Raw genomic sequence first — 17731 nt, forward strand, 5'->3', positions numbered from 1 at the left:
TCATAGAGAGGCTGTGAGGATGAAATGAACTGACACTCCTGAAGTAACCAACACAGGGTCTGGCATGTGGTCAGCACTCCAACCAATGCCCATCCCCCCCAACAACACAAAAGCCAAGTGTGGTTTCTATTTATTCCTTACATCATCCAGGCCAGTTTCCCTTTCCTCCTCTTTTGCTCCAATTACACCCCATTGATTAGGTGCTCTAACAACATTAATATCATCATTAACTATGAGTTATCTAGGGTTAGTACTCTGCACCACCATTTCATTTAATCTGGGAGGGAAAACATCTTAAAACTTAAAGAAGTGATACAACTTCCAGAGTTTCCTGAGACTACCCTTGTTTCTCACTGGAAACACTAAAGAGTAAAAATCAAGCCTTGAAATCTACACAACCTCAGTTTTCATCGTTAAAAATGCTAAATTCATTTCCTTCTTTTCTGTCTTATTTTAAAAAAAATCTGGGGCAGGAAATTTTGCAAAGAAAAAGACAAGGTTGAAATTGATAGAAAACAATTTTAATTAAATACAGGGAACAGTAGTAGTAAATATAAAACACAAAATCCAATATACAGGGAGGGGAGAACCCTCGAGAGCTGAAAGGGCTGAAGGGCTCTTCACTGACACCACCAATTCAAATCTGTACGTAACAGTTTCTCATGCACCTCGTCAGAAGCGGATGCCTAGCTCTTGGCCACAGAATCTCATAAACACAGGAACACACAACATGATTGAAACATGAACACACATTCAAATGTCCATCCCTCCACACGCCCAGAGATGTACCCACCCTGATTTAGCTTTTAACCCAGTGCGCCTCCTGCTGTCCCTGAGGGCTGGAGAAGGAAAGCTTTAAGCCTAGCGTTTCACAAGGACGTTAAGGCTCCAGTGTGCACTGTCTTCTCCCTCTGGGTTTACAGCAGGTGGGATTAAGGGCCATTGACTTCCTGGAGTGGACTCCAAATGGGCAATCAGGGGACTGATTTCCCCCTCCATTGTCCACCTATCAGGTTCAGACCTTCCCAACCGTAGAAACTTGGTTGCTGTTTTAAGGGCGTTTCATACTTCAGGTCAGTGGAAATCAAAAGGAAATGCTGAAAAAGATGCAACAATGAAGACAAGGTTAAACTTTGGGCCCTGGCAGCTATGGGATATCTAGGTTTACCTGAGGGGTGAGGGAGAAATGGTTTCTTTACCATTCTTTACCATAGGTCATACTGTGTCACGTCTTCTCCTCCCCATGCCCCCCAGCCATGCATATTGCCAGATACATAAGCCACTTCACCTCTCTGAATCTTACTTTTCTTATCTATGAAATGGGACTAATACTCCTAGCCTTACAGGTTGGCTTGAGGAATAAAGAAAATAAAGTGCGCTGCAGTCCCTCTTGTTCTGTGGTGTGAACGAGTTTGGCTGCAAAAGGAAATTGGACCTGGTCTGATTTTAAAACTCAAGTTGAAATGCTTTTCATTGTTAATTGCAAGCTTCAAGGGCTAACCATTTTGCTCTAAAATTCCCTGGGCTGGGGAAAAAACAAAGCAGAACAAAATAAAACAGAAAGTAAGCAAATAGAAAGAGGCTTATTCTACTGTGAAAAGCAATGGGGCAGTTAAGAGAATATTCCATCCTTACCTCAAGGACTTCGATGTCTGAATTGACCAATGAGATTTTGTGTGGGTTGGGCAGAGGAAATCCTTGCTGCAATTTTGCTAAAATAGAAAACAAGATGTAAAATCATTGGGCACAAGCACAGATGTTTTGGCAAGCTTTTTTTTTTTTTTTTTTTTTTTTTAAGATATGTCTTTATTGATTTCAAAGAGAGGAAGGGAGAGGGAGAGAGAGATAGAAACATCAATGATGAGAGATCATTGATCAGCTGCTCTCTACTGGGAATCGAGCCCGCAACCTGGGCATGTGCCCTCACCGGGAATCGGACCGTGATCTCCTGGATCCTAGGTAGATGCAACAGCTGAGCCACACTGGCCAGGCTTGGCAAACTTTTTAGTAAGAGACTAGCAAGCAGATATTTAACAATTTGTCTTTTATTCTCCCTGGTTCTCTGTTTTCGTTTTCTCTGATATGTCCCTAGCATTTCCCCAGAAGAATGGTTAATTAATCCATGCTTAATAGAAATGCACCTGCAATTATGTGCATTTGGATGGCAGAAAAATGTTGGCACCTTGTCCAATTTTGTTGTTGTTAATCCTCACCTGAGAATATTTTTTCCATTGATTTTTTAGAGAGAATGGAAGGGAAGGAGGGAGGGAGGGGGGGAGAGAGAGAGAGAGAGAGAGAGAGAGAGAGAGAGAGAGAGAGAGAGAGAGGAACATTGATGTGAGAGAGACACATCGATCAGCTGCCTCCTGCACACGCCCAGACCGGGGCCAGGGATTGAACCTGCAGCCCAGGTACATGCCCTTGACTGGGAATCAAACCTGCAACCTTTCAGTACACAGGCTGCTGCTCCAACCACTGAGCCACACTGGCTATGGCTGTCCAATTTTTATTTTGAAAATACCTTACTTGTTGGGTCCTGAGAACATTCTTGTCTCTAGTAAAAGCATATTTTAATTAAGCCAAACTTAGGCTGCTGCTGTGTGTTAGCAACTGTTGTTCGTTAAGACTGTGTCCACCCAGGTGGTGGTCTTGGCTTCAGGACCACAGCCCCAGCCCTAGGGGGAGTAATGCCATTTCTGGCTGAAGGAGGCTCTTCGCTGCGTAAGGAGAATGGTTCAATCTCCAGAACTCAACCAGAGGCAGCCTTTCTTGCTGCGTCTTAGGTAGAGTTGCTAACAAGGCTTGGACCTGGAATAACTAATTTTGTAACTGTACCGTTGATGGTACAAACTTTTGCAAATCCTAGCGCTGGCCTGGATTCCTAATAACACTCTAGAAGTACAAGCTTCAGGGTGGAAAGTCCCAAACAGTCTCCACCATTCAGCCAGTGTCAGGTCACATTGTTTCCCAGTAACCTCTTACCATTGGCCAGTGGGAGGACGCCAAAGTGGAGGATGGCGGACAGAATATTTTCAAACCTCAGGACCTAAAATGAAAGCGGAAACTAAATCAGTTGCCAAATCAAGGCATTTTGAAAGTCCCATGCCTGGTTTGGACCTGCACTTTCCCAGACCTCAGCGGATAGAGAGCTATAGTTAGACTCTCCCCATGGAGATATGTATTCCAGCCCCCAGACAGCAAAAGCTGTTTTGTGGGAAGCCATATTACAGAGTTCCCTGATACTTTTCCTGCTTGAGGATGAACATTTCTGTTCCCCTGTACCCTGGATCATGGTGACAACAAATGCAGAGGGACCACATGGTGGCAGCAAACATGGCAACTTAGATATCTACCAAGTAAGACAATCTAGAACAACTAATATATAGGGTGTCCCACAAAAATGTATACACACACTTGGAATAATTATAAAAGCAGTGTTTGTTAAATAAAATACACTTCATTTTCAAAACGGAGCCATCAGCTGTTAAAATGTGTATACTTTTTTTGGGACACCCTGTATGTCCCAATTAGTAGTCTTTCCTTAATTTACTGGGAAGCCCAGCCACAGCAGTGCCCTCTTATTATGTCATGCTCCACAGTTAATAGCATCACCAGAATGCCCAACTTATCTTTAATAAATCATGATAGTTGTACAATCTTAGCAAAGTGGTTTCTGGGAAGATTCAGCTATTAAAAATAAACCAACTGATGACCATGAATTCATTCAATGAATATCTTTTTGAGCATCCTATAGGTTTAGCAGTAATGAGGACCTCTGCAGCTTAGCAAGGGGGGCCCTGAAGCAGACTTCCTAGGCTTACCTCCCGTTTTTACCACAGGAGCTATGCCTCAAGCTCCTCAATTGTAAAGTGAAGATAACAGTACTAATCTCACAGGATGCTGCCAGGATTACACAAGTTAACATTATGCCCAGTATATACCATTTCTATTTTTTCAGAAATGTCATTGTTAGTACACTCTGTTGTTGATACTAAGCAGTTTGTGGGTCTTCCTGGAAGACTTGGACTCATTTTGACCACTCTGGGCTCAGGAAATATTATTTATGAGATAGTCAGCTATGCATTTACTGACTATAGTCTGTCATCTAGCAAAAGGCTATACACAGTGGTGCTAATCCACAGTGACCCTACTTGAGAACCACTGCTCTAGCATATAAGAGCCATGAGGGTTGGACGCTAATTAGTGAGATGTGGCTGATCTTCCTGAAGCTTGGAGGTGGGGCGAGGGGGTTTCAAGTCGCATGTTGGGATGTACTCTTCTAATCAGGAGATAATCAGGCTGCCCTCCCCTAAAAGGTAATCCTTCTAGTTTTAGAAGATGGCTAGAAAGCCTTTGAGGAGCAAACTTGACCAGGGCCTAATAACTGACATAGAGCCTCGTCCTTGGTAGCCTGGATCTTCGATTTAACTGTAGAGGATCATTTTATACAAAAATTGAAATCGCCCTGAAAATGCCTTTTCCCCCAACATTGCACAATGTCTTAACAGTCTTTTGAGTTCTTTTTAAAATCTTTTTGGACAGATAAGAGTGAACTGGAGAGTTCCTCTAAGTTAACGCGTTTGGTGAATGAGTAGCTACATGAATAATTTTAAAGTTAAAACCTACACTAGTGGGAAAACCAAGTACCCCTCAGAGGCGCAGGAAACAATCACCCAGCTACTGTATAGGGTTCTCATGTTCCCTGGCCAGGGAACTCTGAGACCGATCCCTACCTCAATGTTGCCGCGATTGGACTCTGGCAAAGAGAGACGGAACCTGGAAACAAAACAAAACAACAGAAAGAAACAGGAAAAGGTTAAAGGAGAAGATTTTAAAACAACCATTTCCATAGAAATAAACAAAAGGCGTAGGGGATTTTTTAAAGCTCAATAAGTTGCTATTTTAATAAAACACCCAATCTCGTAAGGACATAACATTCTATTACCTCTTTTTTTTTTTAACCTCACCTGAGGATATTTTTTCCATTGCTTTTCCAGAGAGAGTAGAAGTAGGGGAGAGAGAGAGGGAGATGGGGGCAGTGGAGAGAGACACATCAATTGTTTGCCTCCCACACTCGTCCTGACCAGCCTGCAACCGAGGTACATGCCTTTGGCCGGAATCGAACCCAGGACCCTTCAGTCCACGGGCCAATGCTCTTACCACTGAGCAAAACCAACTAGGGCTCTATTACATCTTTACCCCTATATTTGCTTCTTAAGAAGCAGAGCAGGAATAGCAGAAGGCTTGGGTTCCCCAAGGGCACTCGCTCTGCGGGACTTACTGTTGGCAACTTGGAATTCAGAGCAATGTTAAGAAATAGTTTTCAGTCTACAGCCATACCCCCTCTGTGCCCAATCTCGTCTGATCTCTGCAGCTGAGCAGGGTTAGGCCTGGGGAGTACTCAGATGGGGGTACAGTTTCAGGTCTTCTTGCTCTGAACTCAACCTCACAACTTCTCTGGTCTAGGCTGGTTCCTTATTAATAAACATGACGACAATGGTAGTGATAGCAATGACACTATACAATATGTCCTGGTTTAGGATATTTATAAGGATTTCAAAATTTAATCTTCACAATAACCCTGTGATAGATGCAATTATTGTTGCCCCATTTGCAGACAAGGAAATGGATGATCACAGAAATTAAATTACCCAAGTTTCAGAGTTAGCAACTGATGGATCCGTCTGACCAGTCTCACTGTACTTGACTCTAGACTCTCTCAGAAGACTGAATCACCTATATCACTTTTTATCTGCTCAATCATAACACACAGGGGAGACGTTAGCTACGATAGCTGCCTGTCATTAGGCAGTGCAGTGTAATTGTTAAGGCACTGCTGGGGAAATGTGAGAGGGTGCCTCCCCCGGCCACACTGCCTCTCATCATGGACAAGGCAGGCCAGGTTAGAAGCCCGGCCTGCATGAAGGTGCCACACACTTGTGAATTTTCCTTTTTTTCTTTCATCACATGTTCCACACACTTGTGAGTTTTCTTTTTTTTCTTTCATCACAACTCTAAGCCACGATTGGACATTTTGGGACCACCTGCTGTATGAGTGAGCCTGTCTGGGGTTTCCCATTAACCTACTATCCTTCCTTCCTTCCCAAGGCCATCTTCTGTCTCTCTCTCTGTTCTCTAGGCACAGTCACAGGGTTAGTTTACTGACGGACTCGTCTCACCAACTGCAGAGAAAAAGGCAGAAGAGCAAACTCTCCCTCCTCTGGTTCTGAAAAACACGCAAGCACAGCTCAGACCACTAGGTGGCGACTGAGGTCAGTCCTTTGACCTTTCATTCTCTACAGGCCCCTAACCTGCTACTTAAAGCCTTGACACTAGGAACTAGTTTTTATTAAAGAACCACAGAGTCCTTGGGGAAAACTGGAGCTCAAATAGCCCTACCTTGCAGACATATAGCCTATTTAAAAAGTTCTGGAGAAGGTTTATTGTCCTGATTGAAAACCAGAGCTAAAGTGCAAACTCTTAAGCATGGCAAAAGGCCCTTTATGATCTGGGTCAATACAGCAAATATGACACAGTGAAGGTCAAGTGGAACAAACACAGGCACTCACAATGCCATTCCTCCAACCCTGTAGCTGCGGCAGACGTTGAAAATCAGTTCCACACTCAATACCCTCTGTGTTTTGTAAAGATCCCTCTGGTTGCAGTGTGGAGGAAAGACTAGCAGGCTGAGAGGTTTCCCAGGAGCTCATTCTATGCTCAGTAATTTGCTATGCAATGTGCAGAATTTTATTTATGCGAGGGATGGAAAGAAGCTGCATGTGCAAGAAGCAATTAGAGAGCAATGCTAAGCAGTGTGTATTCAGGTGCTCTTTTGTGAGTTTACACACCACACTGACTTGCTGCAGGAATTCTGAGATGTGAAAAGGTAAGAAAGCCAGTGTGAGTAGTGTGTGTGTATGTGTGTGTGTGTGTGTGTGTGCATGTGAGAGAGAGAAAGAGAGAGAGAGAGAGGGGTGTGGGAGGAAAATAAACTGCCCTTTGAGAGAAACACTCTGTACACTCCCATGTCCCAGAGCATCCAGTACTGTAATTGCCTGTTAATCAGTGTGTTTCTCTCACCAGGTCGTGGATCTGGAAGGTGAAAACCACTGTCCTCTCTACTCTCTGTATCAAGAACAGTGCAGAGCACATAACAGGTGCTTAATAAATTCTCATTGAGTGGACATATGGATACACACGAGTAGATAAAGGAGATGGGTGGGGGAGTGTTTATTGGAATTGAGGTCACTTTGAGGGTGAGCCAGTGTGGGTTTCATTCCACCACCAGAATGCTCATTTTAGGGAGCTGTGGGAAGCAAGGCTGGCTGGCTTGAAAGGTAGAACCAGTCATTGAAGAGTTTGAAACCCCCAGGCTGTGGATTAAGTCTAACCATGTTGGGTTTTGAGGGGAGGAATGTGTTGGGCCATTCCAGTAATTAAGGAGCCTCTCGAAGACAAGTGCCCCAGTGTTTTAACTTCATTGACATCTGCAATCTGGGAATTCCTCCAAAGAGTCAGGGAGGAAGTCATTTGGGGTTCCCACCTCCGATGGGCCCCCCTGCAGTGGCATTCCTCTGTCCTGGCTTCAACAGCAGCTCAGAGAAAGATGGAGATGGAGGTCTACCTAGGCGCCACGTCTGAGCTCTGCTCACCTGTCCAGCGCACGGTTCCAACAGAAACTGAATCCACTCTTCCCAGACCTGTTTTCCATTCCGGGTTGCTCTCCAGATGGCTCACCTGGGGAAATGTTTATCCGCCCAGGCTGTGAGGAGTGGAATTAGGTGGTGATTCAATCTGTTCGTAGTCAGCTATATTTGCATTTTCTGCCAGTGTTGCATGGGAGGGGTTGTAGGGCATGTGTGTGTGTAGATGGTAGCGGGGTGGGGTGCAGTTTGGGAGCACCCAAAATCTTAATCATAGCAATGTCAAAAAAATTATCTAAAGTTCTAAATGGTTCAACAATAGTGTACATTTGATTGCTTCAAGCTTTGCTTGCGATTAAGCAAAGAGGGTTAGAATTACATCACCTGGATGAGAAACAAATACGGGAAAGTGTCCTTTAATTTGACTTCTGAAATAATCTCAAAATGTCTACTATGTGGGCCAACCTGTGCTGGGGTTACCTCCGAACAGAACTGTGTTTGGAACAAAATTCTCCATTGTAGATAGAGCAGTAAAAATCTGGTGTATGACCCTGAGTGCTAATTCTTCAGCTTGTAAGACTACCCTGGCTTGTCATGTCTCTTGGGACCAATTTCCCCCTCTTACTTGCTCAGACTTTGATCCTAGAATGGGGAAAGAATGAAACACCACTGCTAGGAGGAATGTCTCTCTTGAGCACTGACTATGTGCTGAGTGTTGTACTTTTCACATTAGCCCATCTAGCCATGCAGCTGCTCTGTGGAGAGGTGCTCTGCTTTGCTGGAGAGGAAACTGATACTTAGAGAGGCTCAGGGTCCCACAGCTCCCAATGGCCGAGGCAGAGTTCAAACTCACACATGCCTGACCCCAGAGCCCGTGCTTCGCTAGACATACCCAAAAGCCAGGTTTATTATTTATGCTCCCAGCTTTGGCTTTCTTCATCCTTCCTTTACTCAGCTCCTTAATGCCACGAGAAGGGCCGTGTCGAATGCCAGCGTCTTCCCATCTGTCAACACTTATCATTGAGAAAGGTCATGCTGCCTGTTTCAGTTCAGTGGGACTCCATGCTCAGAGGTTTCTGCTCCTAGGCAAGGGCATTTATTTCCTAAGTCTTAGGTGTAAATCTAATTTTCTAAGTCTCAGGTTTTCACTGCATCAAAGGTACCATAATCCAGTAAGTAAACATTCAAGGATTTGAAAACAGACTCTCCCAGGTTCAAGTTCTGGCTCTGCTACTCTAGTAGCTCTGTGACTTGGGTAAGTCATATAACCTCCAGAAACTGAAATGTGGGTATACTAGTACCTACCTCCAGGGCTATTCACTCAATCTACAGACATTTATTGAGCACTGTGCCAGGTCCTGAAGATTACGGGGTTGTGAGGTTTAAATGAAAAAATTTATGTGCAGTGCTTGGCCTGGGACCAGCAGACAGTAAAGGCTCAATAACAGAGAGTAGTCATAAGTATAGAACAAAAGGTGAGTTCTCTAAGCACTACCCCTGGGTGGGAGATGGGCATGAGGTGTATTCTGAATAGCAGAACTCTTGTAATGATCTTGTATGACTGAGCACCACTTTCCCCTGACTGCGGCCAGCCCCAAATTTTAAATAATAGACACAGCCAACATTTCTTGAACATATAACACGCACTTCACACGTATTAATACATGTATTCCTCACAACAACCCATGAAATAGGTTTTATTTCAGCCCTATTTTATAGAGGAGGAAATGGAGGCCCAGAGAGGTTAAGAAACTTGCCTGAGACTCCACAGCTGATGAGTCTGGGCTGGGATCTGAATCACCTAGTCAGATGGCAAAGCCTGTGACCTCACTACCTCTCTAACCTCCTCACTCTGGATGTGCCTCTGATTTCCACAGATCACAACTACGTATCCTACCCTGAGCAGCTCCAGAAAGGGGCTCCTCCAGGTAGCGGATGGTTAGAAAGGTGAGGTGTTCTGGAGAGCTGTATTTGGAGACACTGTGCTCCCCGGTTCTTCTCAGGGAAGTTTCACTGATCCCCACCCGCTTCCCACCCCTTCCTGCTGTGTCTCTCTGACATCACTGAAGATGAAACCAGCCCATCCTGAAAAGCAGTGCTTGCCTGGGAAGCCCAGGAGTGGAGACACTGGCTGGGGTGGCCTGTGTGGGTGGCGGGGCTACCACTCTCACTGCCAAAGGCTAAGGCTGCTCTTTCAGCACCGCCTCCGCTCCTTTGCAAAGTCTGGCCTCTCACTTTGGCTGCCTGAAGCAAGAGTGAAGCCTGGCTGATCTGCCTTGGCCTTAGTCCATTTACTGCCTGAGGTTTGCTATAGCACCCCCTGCAGGAGCCACCTCAGACTCAATGCAGGCAACCTGTGCAGTTAGGACAGGGCTTCTGCTCAGAAGGGCCCCTGCTTGGTAGAATGCCCCGCTATCTCCATCTTGAAATTCTACGTAATTTTTGAACAAGGGGTCTGCATTTTAATTTTGCACTGGGTCTTGCAAATTATGTAGCAGTGAGGAATTGGTAGCAGCTGAGCTAGGCCATAAGAGAAAGGATTTACACATTTCTTTGGATGATGCGAATGCAGCAGGTTACAACCAGTTTTTCCAATTACTCCATAAATAAACATAACGCCTGCTGAGCACGCAGTCTCTTAGCAGCAGGAACGCTGGAGATTAGGGTCAGCCTGATTTAAGCAGAGAAGCAAACCTGGTCTCTCTGCTCCCTGAGGTCTTTTCTACCTGTCTGCCACAAGCCTGCAGCCCCATCCATATCAAATCCTTCTCTCGGATCCTGACAGTAAACCAGACTGCTGCTCGAGAGCAAATGCTGTCTCCACCTGCTTAGGAGCTTGTGAGCAGCCCTGCCCCGTTCTCCCCATCACTCCAGACTTCCAGCCTCCCTACCAGCCCTCTCCTCTCAGTCTTCAAACAGATGGAGGTCTCCCCTGTCCTTACAGTCCTGCTTCTCAGGCAAACCACGTTCTGAATGCTCTCCTTTCTCTTGTGGCCTAGTTCAGCTGCTGCCAGCTCCTTACCTTTAGTCCCTTCCCTCCTTGTCTCCTGCTCTCTGGCTCAACCATTAAAACTGCCATCCCAGAGGCCACCCACCAAAGGTCAGAGTTTCATGAGCCTTGGTCTCCTGGAAATAGGGCTACATTATGACTTTTGGGGGCCTGAGGTATTTCTGCCTTTGGGAACCTTTCCTCCATAAAAAACGTTATAAATTATATATTAAGACCATGTTGGTATAAAGACAAGTATAATCCATGCTGGATTGTATTCATTTTTTTAATTCTTATTTTAAAATATATTAAAACATTTTCATGGATCCCTGAAGTATTGTGGGCTCTAGACACTGTGCCTATTGAGTCTAATGGAGAAATAAGTCCTGTTTTGAAGAGCTCAGAAAAGTTCAGTAAACCTTGAAATCGTTTGTCTCTGGGAAACCATGCTACCTTCAACTTTTTTTTGTTTTTTTGTTGTTGTTCCTTTTACTGGGAAAATGTACAGTTGACTCTTAAACAACACAGATTTGAACTGTGTGGGTCCACTTATATGCAGATTTTTCCCAAAACTACTGCCGGTCCTCTGTTTCCATGGATTTCACATCCATGGGTTCAACCAACCAGTAGTCACATAGTATTTTTGACCAGCAGTTGGGAATCCGCAGATGCAGAGGACCGACTGTATGTATCGCTCTACATCATTTCATATAAGGGACTTGAGCATCCTTGGTGTTCGGAATCTATGGGGCATCCTGGAACCAATACCCCTCAGATACCAAGGGCCAACTCTAGTTAAGCTTTTTTGGGGGGTCAAAAGTTGTAGCAAATTTTTGACTGCATGGGGGAGGGGTGTCGGCACCCTAACACCTGAGCTGTTCAAGGGCCAGCTTTGTAGTTCTAAAAAACATTTAAGGAAAAGTGCACCTGTTGTAATCTACTCTCTGAACATAGCTCTTCCTTTGCTGTTCACTTCCCTGTCCAGGTAGAAAGCTGTTTTACAGGGCTGACTGTTGTGTTCATGTGGTTCTGTATTTTTCTTGTTCCATTTAGTATTATTTTATTGCAAACATCTTGCATGTTTCTGTAATAGTCCTTCCTGACGGCCATCAGGTTGCCTGACGGTGACTGACTGACTGTCCCCCGCTGCTGGCTTCCTAGTCTTTTTGGACTCCGCTTTCTTTGTTTTAGTCTTTGTATCTTCCTTTCACAGCGTTAACCTGGGCCATGTTACCATTCTTTACTGCCCCCCCCTCACCCAGGTAATCTGACTCATAGCTTCAACTACAGGCTTCAAAGTGCTGAGGAAAATGGGCCATTTTCCCAAGTGGCCCTTAACGTTCAGTGGTCTGTGTCTGTGACCTGCTTGACCCCTTTCACACTGCATGGCCTGCCTCTGAGAGCCAGCTGGCCGTGCGGCACAGGCTTGTTAAACCCTACCTCACATTAATGGGATCCGAGTGTCAGAGCCTGAAGGTATCTCGGGAATGAGTCAGTCCAACTTCATTATTTCTCGGATAAAGAAATGGAGACTCAGCGGTAATAGACTCGATCATGGTTATGGAACCAGTGAACAGGGATTTGGAACTTCATTCCTTGACCTCCAAGATTCATGCTCTTTCCTCAATGGCATGCCTTCTGAATTTGTTAAAGAGGAATTTTAGTTTAATATGGCTGTTCCATTAGAATGTACATTAATATTAAAGAATTCTAATTATTTCGTTGCCCGTTTTAGTTTAGCATTATGTAATGGGAAGGAAAAAAGAAAAACATCGCGATGCATTTTTAAGTCCCTGCTTTGAAATGATCTGGACTATTGCAGGAGAGGTGCTCATGTGACTCGTGCTCTGTCCAGTGGGCACTACACTTGCTCACTTTGTCTCTACGGCCTGTCGACTCACTTGCAATGAAGGTTCCCAACAGTCAAATCAATTGGTCTTACCTGTTCAGAGACAAGGAGCAGACCAGCCTTTGTCCCAAGATAACCAAGCCAACACTGGTACTGGCGACCTGCAGACGACAAAAACATTGGTTACCAGGAGGAGAGGATCCCTCTGGCCACAGGCTGGTCATAAGTATCAGTCCCTATAGTGGAAACATCATAAGTTCCACTTTCCCGCTCACTCTGAGAGATATTAGAAATAATTCTAAAAGGTACTGTCTTTCAGGTAAGAAAACTAACTCTAAAGACTTTCTGTTTGAAGATCTCCTTTGAACTAATTTTCTCCCTTTTCCTAATCTTTCTTCTGTGTGTGTGGTATCTGGCTTCGGTTCATTGTATTAGTCCCTTTTTATGGAATTGCATTTGGCCTTTGTCTGCTCAAGTAAACTTGAATTCCTCCTTGATTGTTTCAAGAAAAAAGAAGTTTGGCTGTCAATGTAACTGAAGCAGAGGGAAGGGCGCACAGGGAGTGGAGAAGGGTGCAGGGCTATCTTACAATGTAGGGCTGTTGAGCACTGGCCTCCCACCTCTCCCCAGCACCCCTCTCAATCCTGTCTCCACTCCTCACTGCTGTATTGCTTCCCAGCCCTCCAAGCACTTGGTAGACGGCTGCTGGCCAGGGGTCTGCTACAGGAACAGGATTGGTATCTGTCGGCTGCCCTTCTGTCCCTGTAGACTTACAAAGTCCATGGAAACGATGGTTTCAGTAGTTGAGTTCTCAGGCTGGGTGAGTATCATGATGGAGGCAGGAATGTCCAGGGTGAAGTTCCCTGGTAGTAAATTGATCACGGGAGGCTCCGTGGCCATGATGCGAACCATGAAGGGCTGGGATAAGATGTAGGTCTCTGCAATCTGCCCGTGTTCAGGAAATAAAAACACCGACATCGGGAGTTGTGAGTTGATGTGGGAAAGTCACAAATACGGAGTGATTAAATCTTACGTTATGCACTAAGAACAGGAAAACAAACTCTTTAATAATAACAACAGTAACATGCAAAGACCAAATAATAATGGTTGAGTTTATCAAACACACACCGTGTGCTAGGTACCATGTCAGGGCTGCCTGTATTATCTCATTTAATCTTCACAAAAATCCCTGTGAGGCAGCTTCTCCCCATTTCACAAATGAAGAAAGTATGTCTCGGAGAGGTTATTTTCTCAAGGTTCCGGGTGAGTAAGTTGTAGGATTGGGGTTCAGATCTAGGTCGGTGTAATTCAAGATCCTTGCTCTAAAACCAGGATGCTCTAAAAACAGCATGTCTCCCTTTGTCCTCAGGGGCAAACCTGAGCTCTCAGTACACTGTGTCCAGCACTCAGGTGCTCTGAGGCATGACATTAATAGTTGCTTTGCTGAAGTCACAAGCGTAGGCACTAGTCCTTCATTTTCCATTTAAGCTAATATCTCAAGTGTGGTAGATCCTTGTGGATGGAACAGATGATTTATTTTGTGAACTTAAAATGCCTTTAATAGTAACTGGTTCAGTAACTATTTGTAGATATTTGATCAAAAGAAAGAAAAATCCCTTAACAGTGCGACGATGGAGTCAGGCTTGTGCCAAAAAGGGATATAAAGAACCCACAAGTGCTCCAGAAGTAATTTCAGTGAAGCCAAATACACTGCCAAGGAGCCAAATCCTGACCACTTACCCGGGAGAGCACATTGCCGATGCCTTGAGAGTTTTGAACCAAATGGCTGGAAATCTGGAAAATTAAGAACCATTGTGTCACTGTGAAGTTTTTACCCTGGGCCATCTTTTCAGGGAAAATATAGCATTCCCTATAATTTTCATGAATTATGAAGCTGTTGCACCAAAAAAGCTGTTTGAAGGCGACATATCATTTTGTAGATCAACCACATGAAGTCTGAGGCCCAGAGAGGTAAAGGGACTTGCACACAGGGAGTCACCCAGGAGTGACATTCCTTCTGAGTAAGTGACTTTTAATCTTGGGAACACTGTGTATATCACATATGTGTGATCCACATGTAAATATTCTATGGTGGTTAACAATACGTTTGTGCCACTGTTCTCATTTTCCGAGATTACAGGGCAAGAATGCTTAAGTGATTCATCTTCACAGACGGGTGTTTTTCAAGTCTTGAAGCTAAAAGTGTCTAATTTTCAGCACCCTATGGTAGCTGGTGTTGCCAACTTAGCTTTTTGAATATAAGGTTTATAACTACTTGTATAATTAAGACCTACAGAATGAAAAGATTCAAAAGGGATGCTCAGTAAAAGTTGTTGGCTGACTGGCTGGAAAGAGAGTTCTCATTTTATGTAAAAGAGAGGGGCATGGCGAAGAGAATCAATGAGTATCTGTGTTCTCACTGGTCATTGCAGATAAATCAGTGGCAACTGCTAATAGGAGAAAACTTTATATTAGCATAACATAAGGAATAATAATAATGATGATGACCAACAACACTCAGAGAGCACTTACTCTGAGCTGGGCACTGGTCTAAATGCTTTACGTATATTTAACCTTCCTTAATGTCCATATCAACCCTATGGGAATAGAATTATTATTATTCCTATTTTCCAAATGAGGGAATTCTGGCACAGAGAAATTAAATAAACTGAAATTGCCCAAAATCACAGGGAATAAGTGATGGAGGTGGTCCTGTCATTATTTAAGAGCGATCTAGAACAGTGACTCGGAATCATAAAAAAGTGAAATGAGAGGAACTGGAAACCCAACAAGTTTCCAACTAATAACATTCATTCCACAACTCCTTCATTTACTGTCTTGATAGGAGTGACAGTCTACAAAGCTCAGGAATAGAAATTATGGCATTAAAAAACCCATAATGGGACACTTATGATAAGACTAAATGTTGGTGCCAATTGTCATCACCTGTTAACTTTCCTCACCTCTTTTGTGGAGAGAGTGACGTTGAAAGCCCCAGCAGAAAAATGAGCAAAAGATGCAGATTTAAAGAAATACTCGGAGATTCCAATGTAGAGCATGGAGTTGCTGCGTTCTGGGAGCACAAAAGGCACCGGGGAGAAGGGGGGGTCAGTGAGGTTTTCCAGTGGATAGAATACGCCCTGTGGGAAAAGAGAGACCAGTGTGTCAAGAGAAGGCTCAAATGTGCAAGACTAAAGAAGGTGGACCCTCTCAGGTCAGAATAAGGAAAATTCCGGAAACTCATTAGGGACGGGAAAAACTGTAAGGCCTTCTGACTCTTTGACTAATGACTATGTTTCAAAGCTCTGAGGTCTTACACGTACATCTAGGCATGCCTGTCCACCCTAGGGTGGTAACCTAGTGAGAAGTCCTTGTTGCTCCTTTGCTCCAAGAAAGAAAGGCAGGCATATTTAGCTGGCGGTGGCAGCTCTGAATAGTTCCTGAGGTGCCAGGTAGAGATGTCAAACCCTTGACTTTCAAAATCCGTGACTGCTGAGCCTCTGGGTTGTCACAGAAAGACTCAGGAGGCCCCAGAACTCTGAATGGTTTAAAGCATTTTTTTTTAAGCACTTAACAAACATTTATTGAGTTGAACTGAGTTGAACACGGCACCTGAACTGCACCTGCATCGTGTGTTCATGACTGCATCATGGACGTCAAAGGCATAGGAGAAAGCCCACAGCATTTCTAATGCTGCCCTCATTAACTATTGGTTGTTATTAGAAAATGGTGTCTTGTGTAAGATTTAACTAATTTGAATGACTCTGAGTGATTGAAATATAAGCCTATATGCATTTTAAAAAAACAATGACATTAACTTTGGGGCAAAAGTAAACATAAGGGCAGTTGATCACTTTTCCAGAATCAGCAAACACCATTTTCATGTGCTAATGGCCCCAACAGAGGTCAGTAGCCCGCAGTTAAACGGACTAATCTGAGAGGAATATGTACACTTACAGATAAGGTAAGTTCTCATAAATGCAGACTACTCTACTTGCTGCCTCCTAGCTCAAACCTACTCCCAGGGGCAAAGGCATCATGAGACTCTTCTTGAAGAAGACAGACATGTCTTGTGCAATCCAAACAATCATTTCCTAGTCAAGGAAATGTTTAAGAGTCTTCTGAAAGAGAATACACAGCAGGGAATGCTTGGAAGGAAATTAAATTATTTGAAGAGCATATAGGTATATTTCCCTATGTACATAATATCTGTTTCCCAAATAGAGTCAACCCTCTGTATCCATAGGTTCTGCTTCAACCAACAGCAATAAAAAATATTTGAAAAAAAAAGTTATGTGGTTGCTGACGGGCACTATGTAGTTGGGCCTATGATGGTTGTGTCTGTACTGAGTATGTATATATTTTTAAAACAACTATCTACATAGCACTTGTATTAGGTTTTATAAGTACTCTAGAGATGATTTAAAATATACAGAAGGATGTGCACAGGTTAAACGCAAACACCATGCCATTTTACATAAGGGACTTGAGGACTGCAGATTTTGGTGGGGAGGTGTCTGTAACCGATCCCTGGAGGACACCAAGGGACGCCTGCACTGGCCGTCACTGGCCAGGACGACGACTCTGATGATGATGAAAAAGTTACCTTCAAATTCAGGTCAATGTAGTTCTCAGTAATTTCTGGAGGACTCATTAGGGAATAATCCAGCAGGGTATAGTTGTTGATCTTGGTTAAGACTAAATAACAAATAGAGCAAAAAGAAAATATACGTTCATGAAAGGCATAACGTATGATTAATGTATATCCAGAACAAATTTTAAATAATTTAATAATTTTAAATTCTCTGTTGTTTACAGTAATAATTACCCTATTTCATAAGCAATATATGTTCACTTTTCCCCCTTATTTATTTATTTAAATTGCAGATGACATTTAATATTATATTAGTTTCAGGTCATGCTCACTTTTTAAAATCCAGGAAAAGTAGGTAAGTCAAGAGAAGAAAGTAAAAACCCTTTAAAATCATATTACCCTGAGAGAAACTTAAGTAAAATTTTGGTGTATACCCTTTTAATCTCTCCCTTCCTTTTTCCCTCCCTCCCCCCCCCCCCCCCACACACACACAGGATGGATATATACTTCTTTCTTAAAAAGGAAGTTAGAGAAACAAAAGTCACTGGTCAATATTAAGCCATACATACTAGGTTGGTATAATGAGAGACTTTCAAGTTCTATGTTAAAGCCTCCTATGTAGTTAGAACTTAATTTTTTTACAGTGAACATGTATT

The 17731-nt window shown here is 43.6% G+C and overlaps 1 protein-coding gene across 1 annotated transcript in view; it reads right to left on the reverse strand.

Annotated features, from left to right (window-relative positions):
- Positions 1–974: 974 nt before the first annotated feature.
- The window catches only part of BPIFC (BPI fold containing family C), a 28017-nt gene continuing 11260 nt past the window's right edge, over positions 975–17731 (reverse strand). The window contains exons 7-15 of the mRNA XM_016223482.2: positions 17088–17179; positions 15445–15621; positions 14222–14275; positions 13256–13426; positions 12575–12642; positions 4734–4776; positions 2983–3046; positions 1636–1712; positions 975–1097 (exon numbers count right to left, since the gene is read on the reverse strand). Of these exons, the coding sequence (XP_016078968.1) occupies positions 975–1097; positions 1636–1712; positions 2983–3046; positions 4734–4776; positions 12575–12642; positions 13256–13426; positions 14222–14275; positions 15445–15621; positions 17088–17179 (869 nt within the window). The remainder of the gene's footprint in view (positions 1098–1635; positions 1713–2982; positions 3047–4733; positions 4777–12574; positions 12643–13255; positions 13427–14221; positions 14276–15444; positions 15622–17087; positions 17180–17731) is intronic.

Source organism: Miniopterus natalensis, chromosome 2, assembly GCF_054644295.1.
Source record: "Miniopterus natalensis isolate mMinNat1 chromosome 2, mMinNat1.hap1, whole genome shotgun sequence".
In the NCBI taxonomy this organism is placed as follows: Eukaryota; Metazoa; Chordata; class Mammalia; order Chiroptera; family Miniopteridae; genus Miniopterus; species Miniopterus natalensis.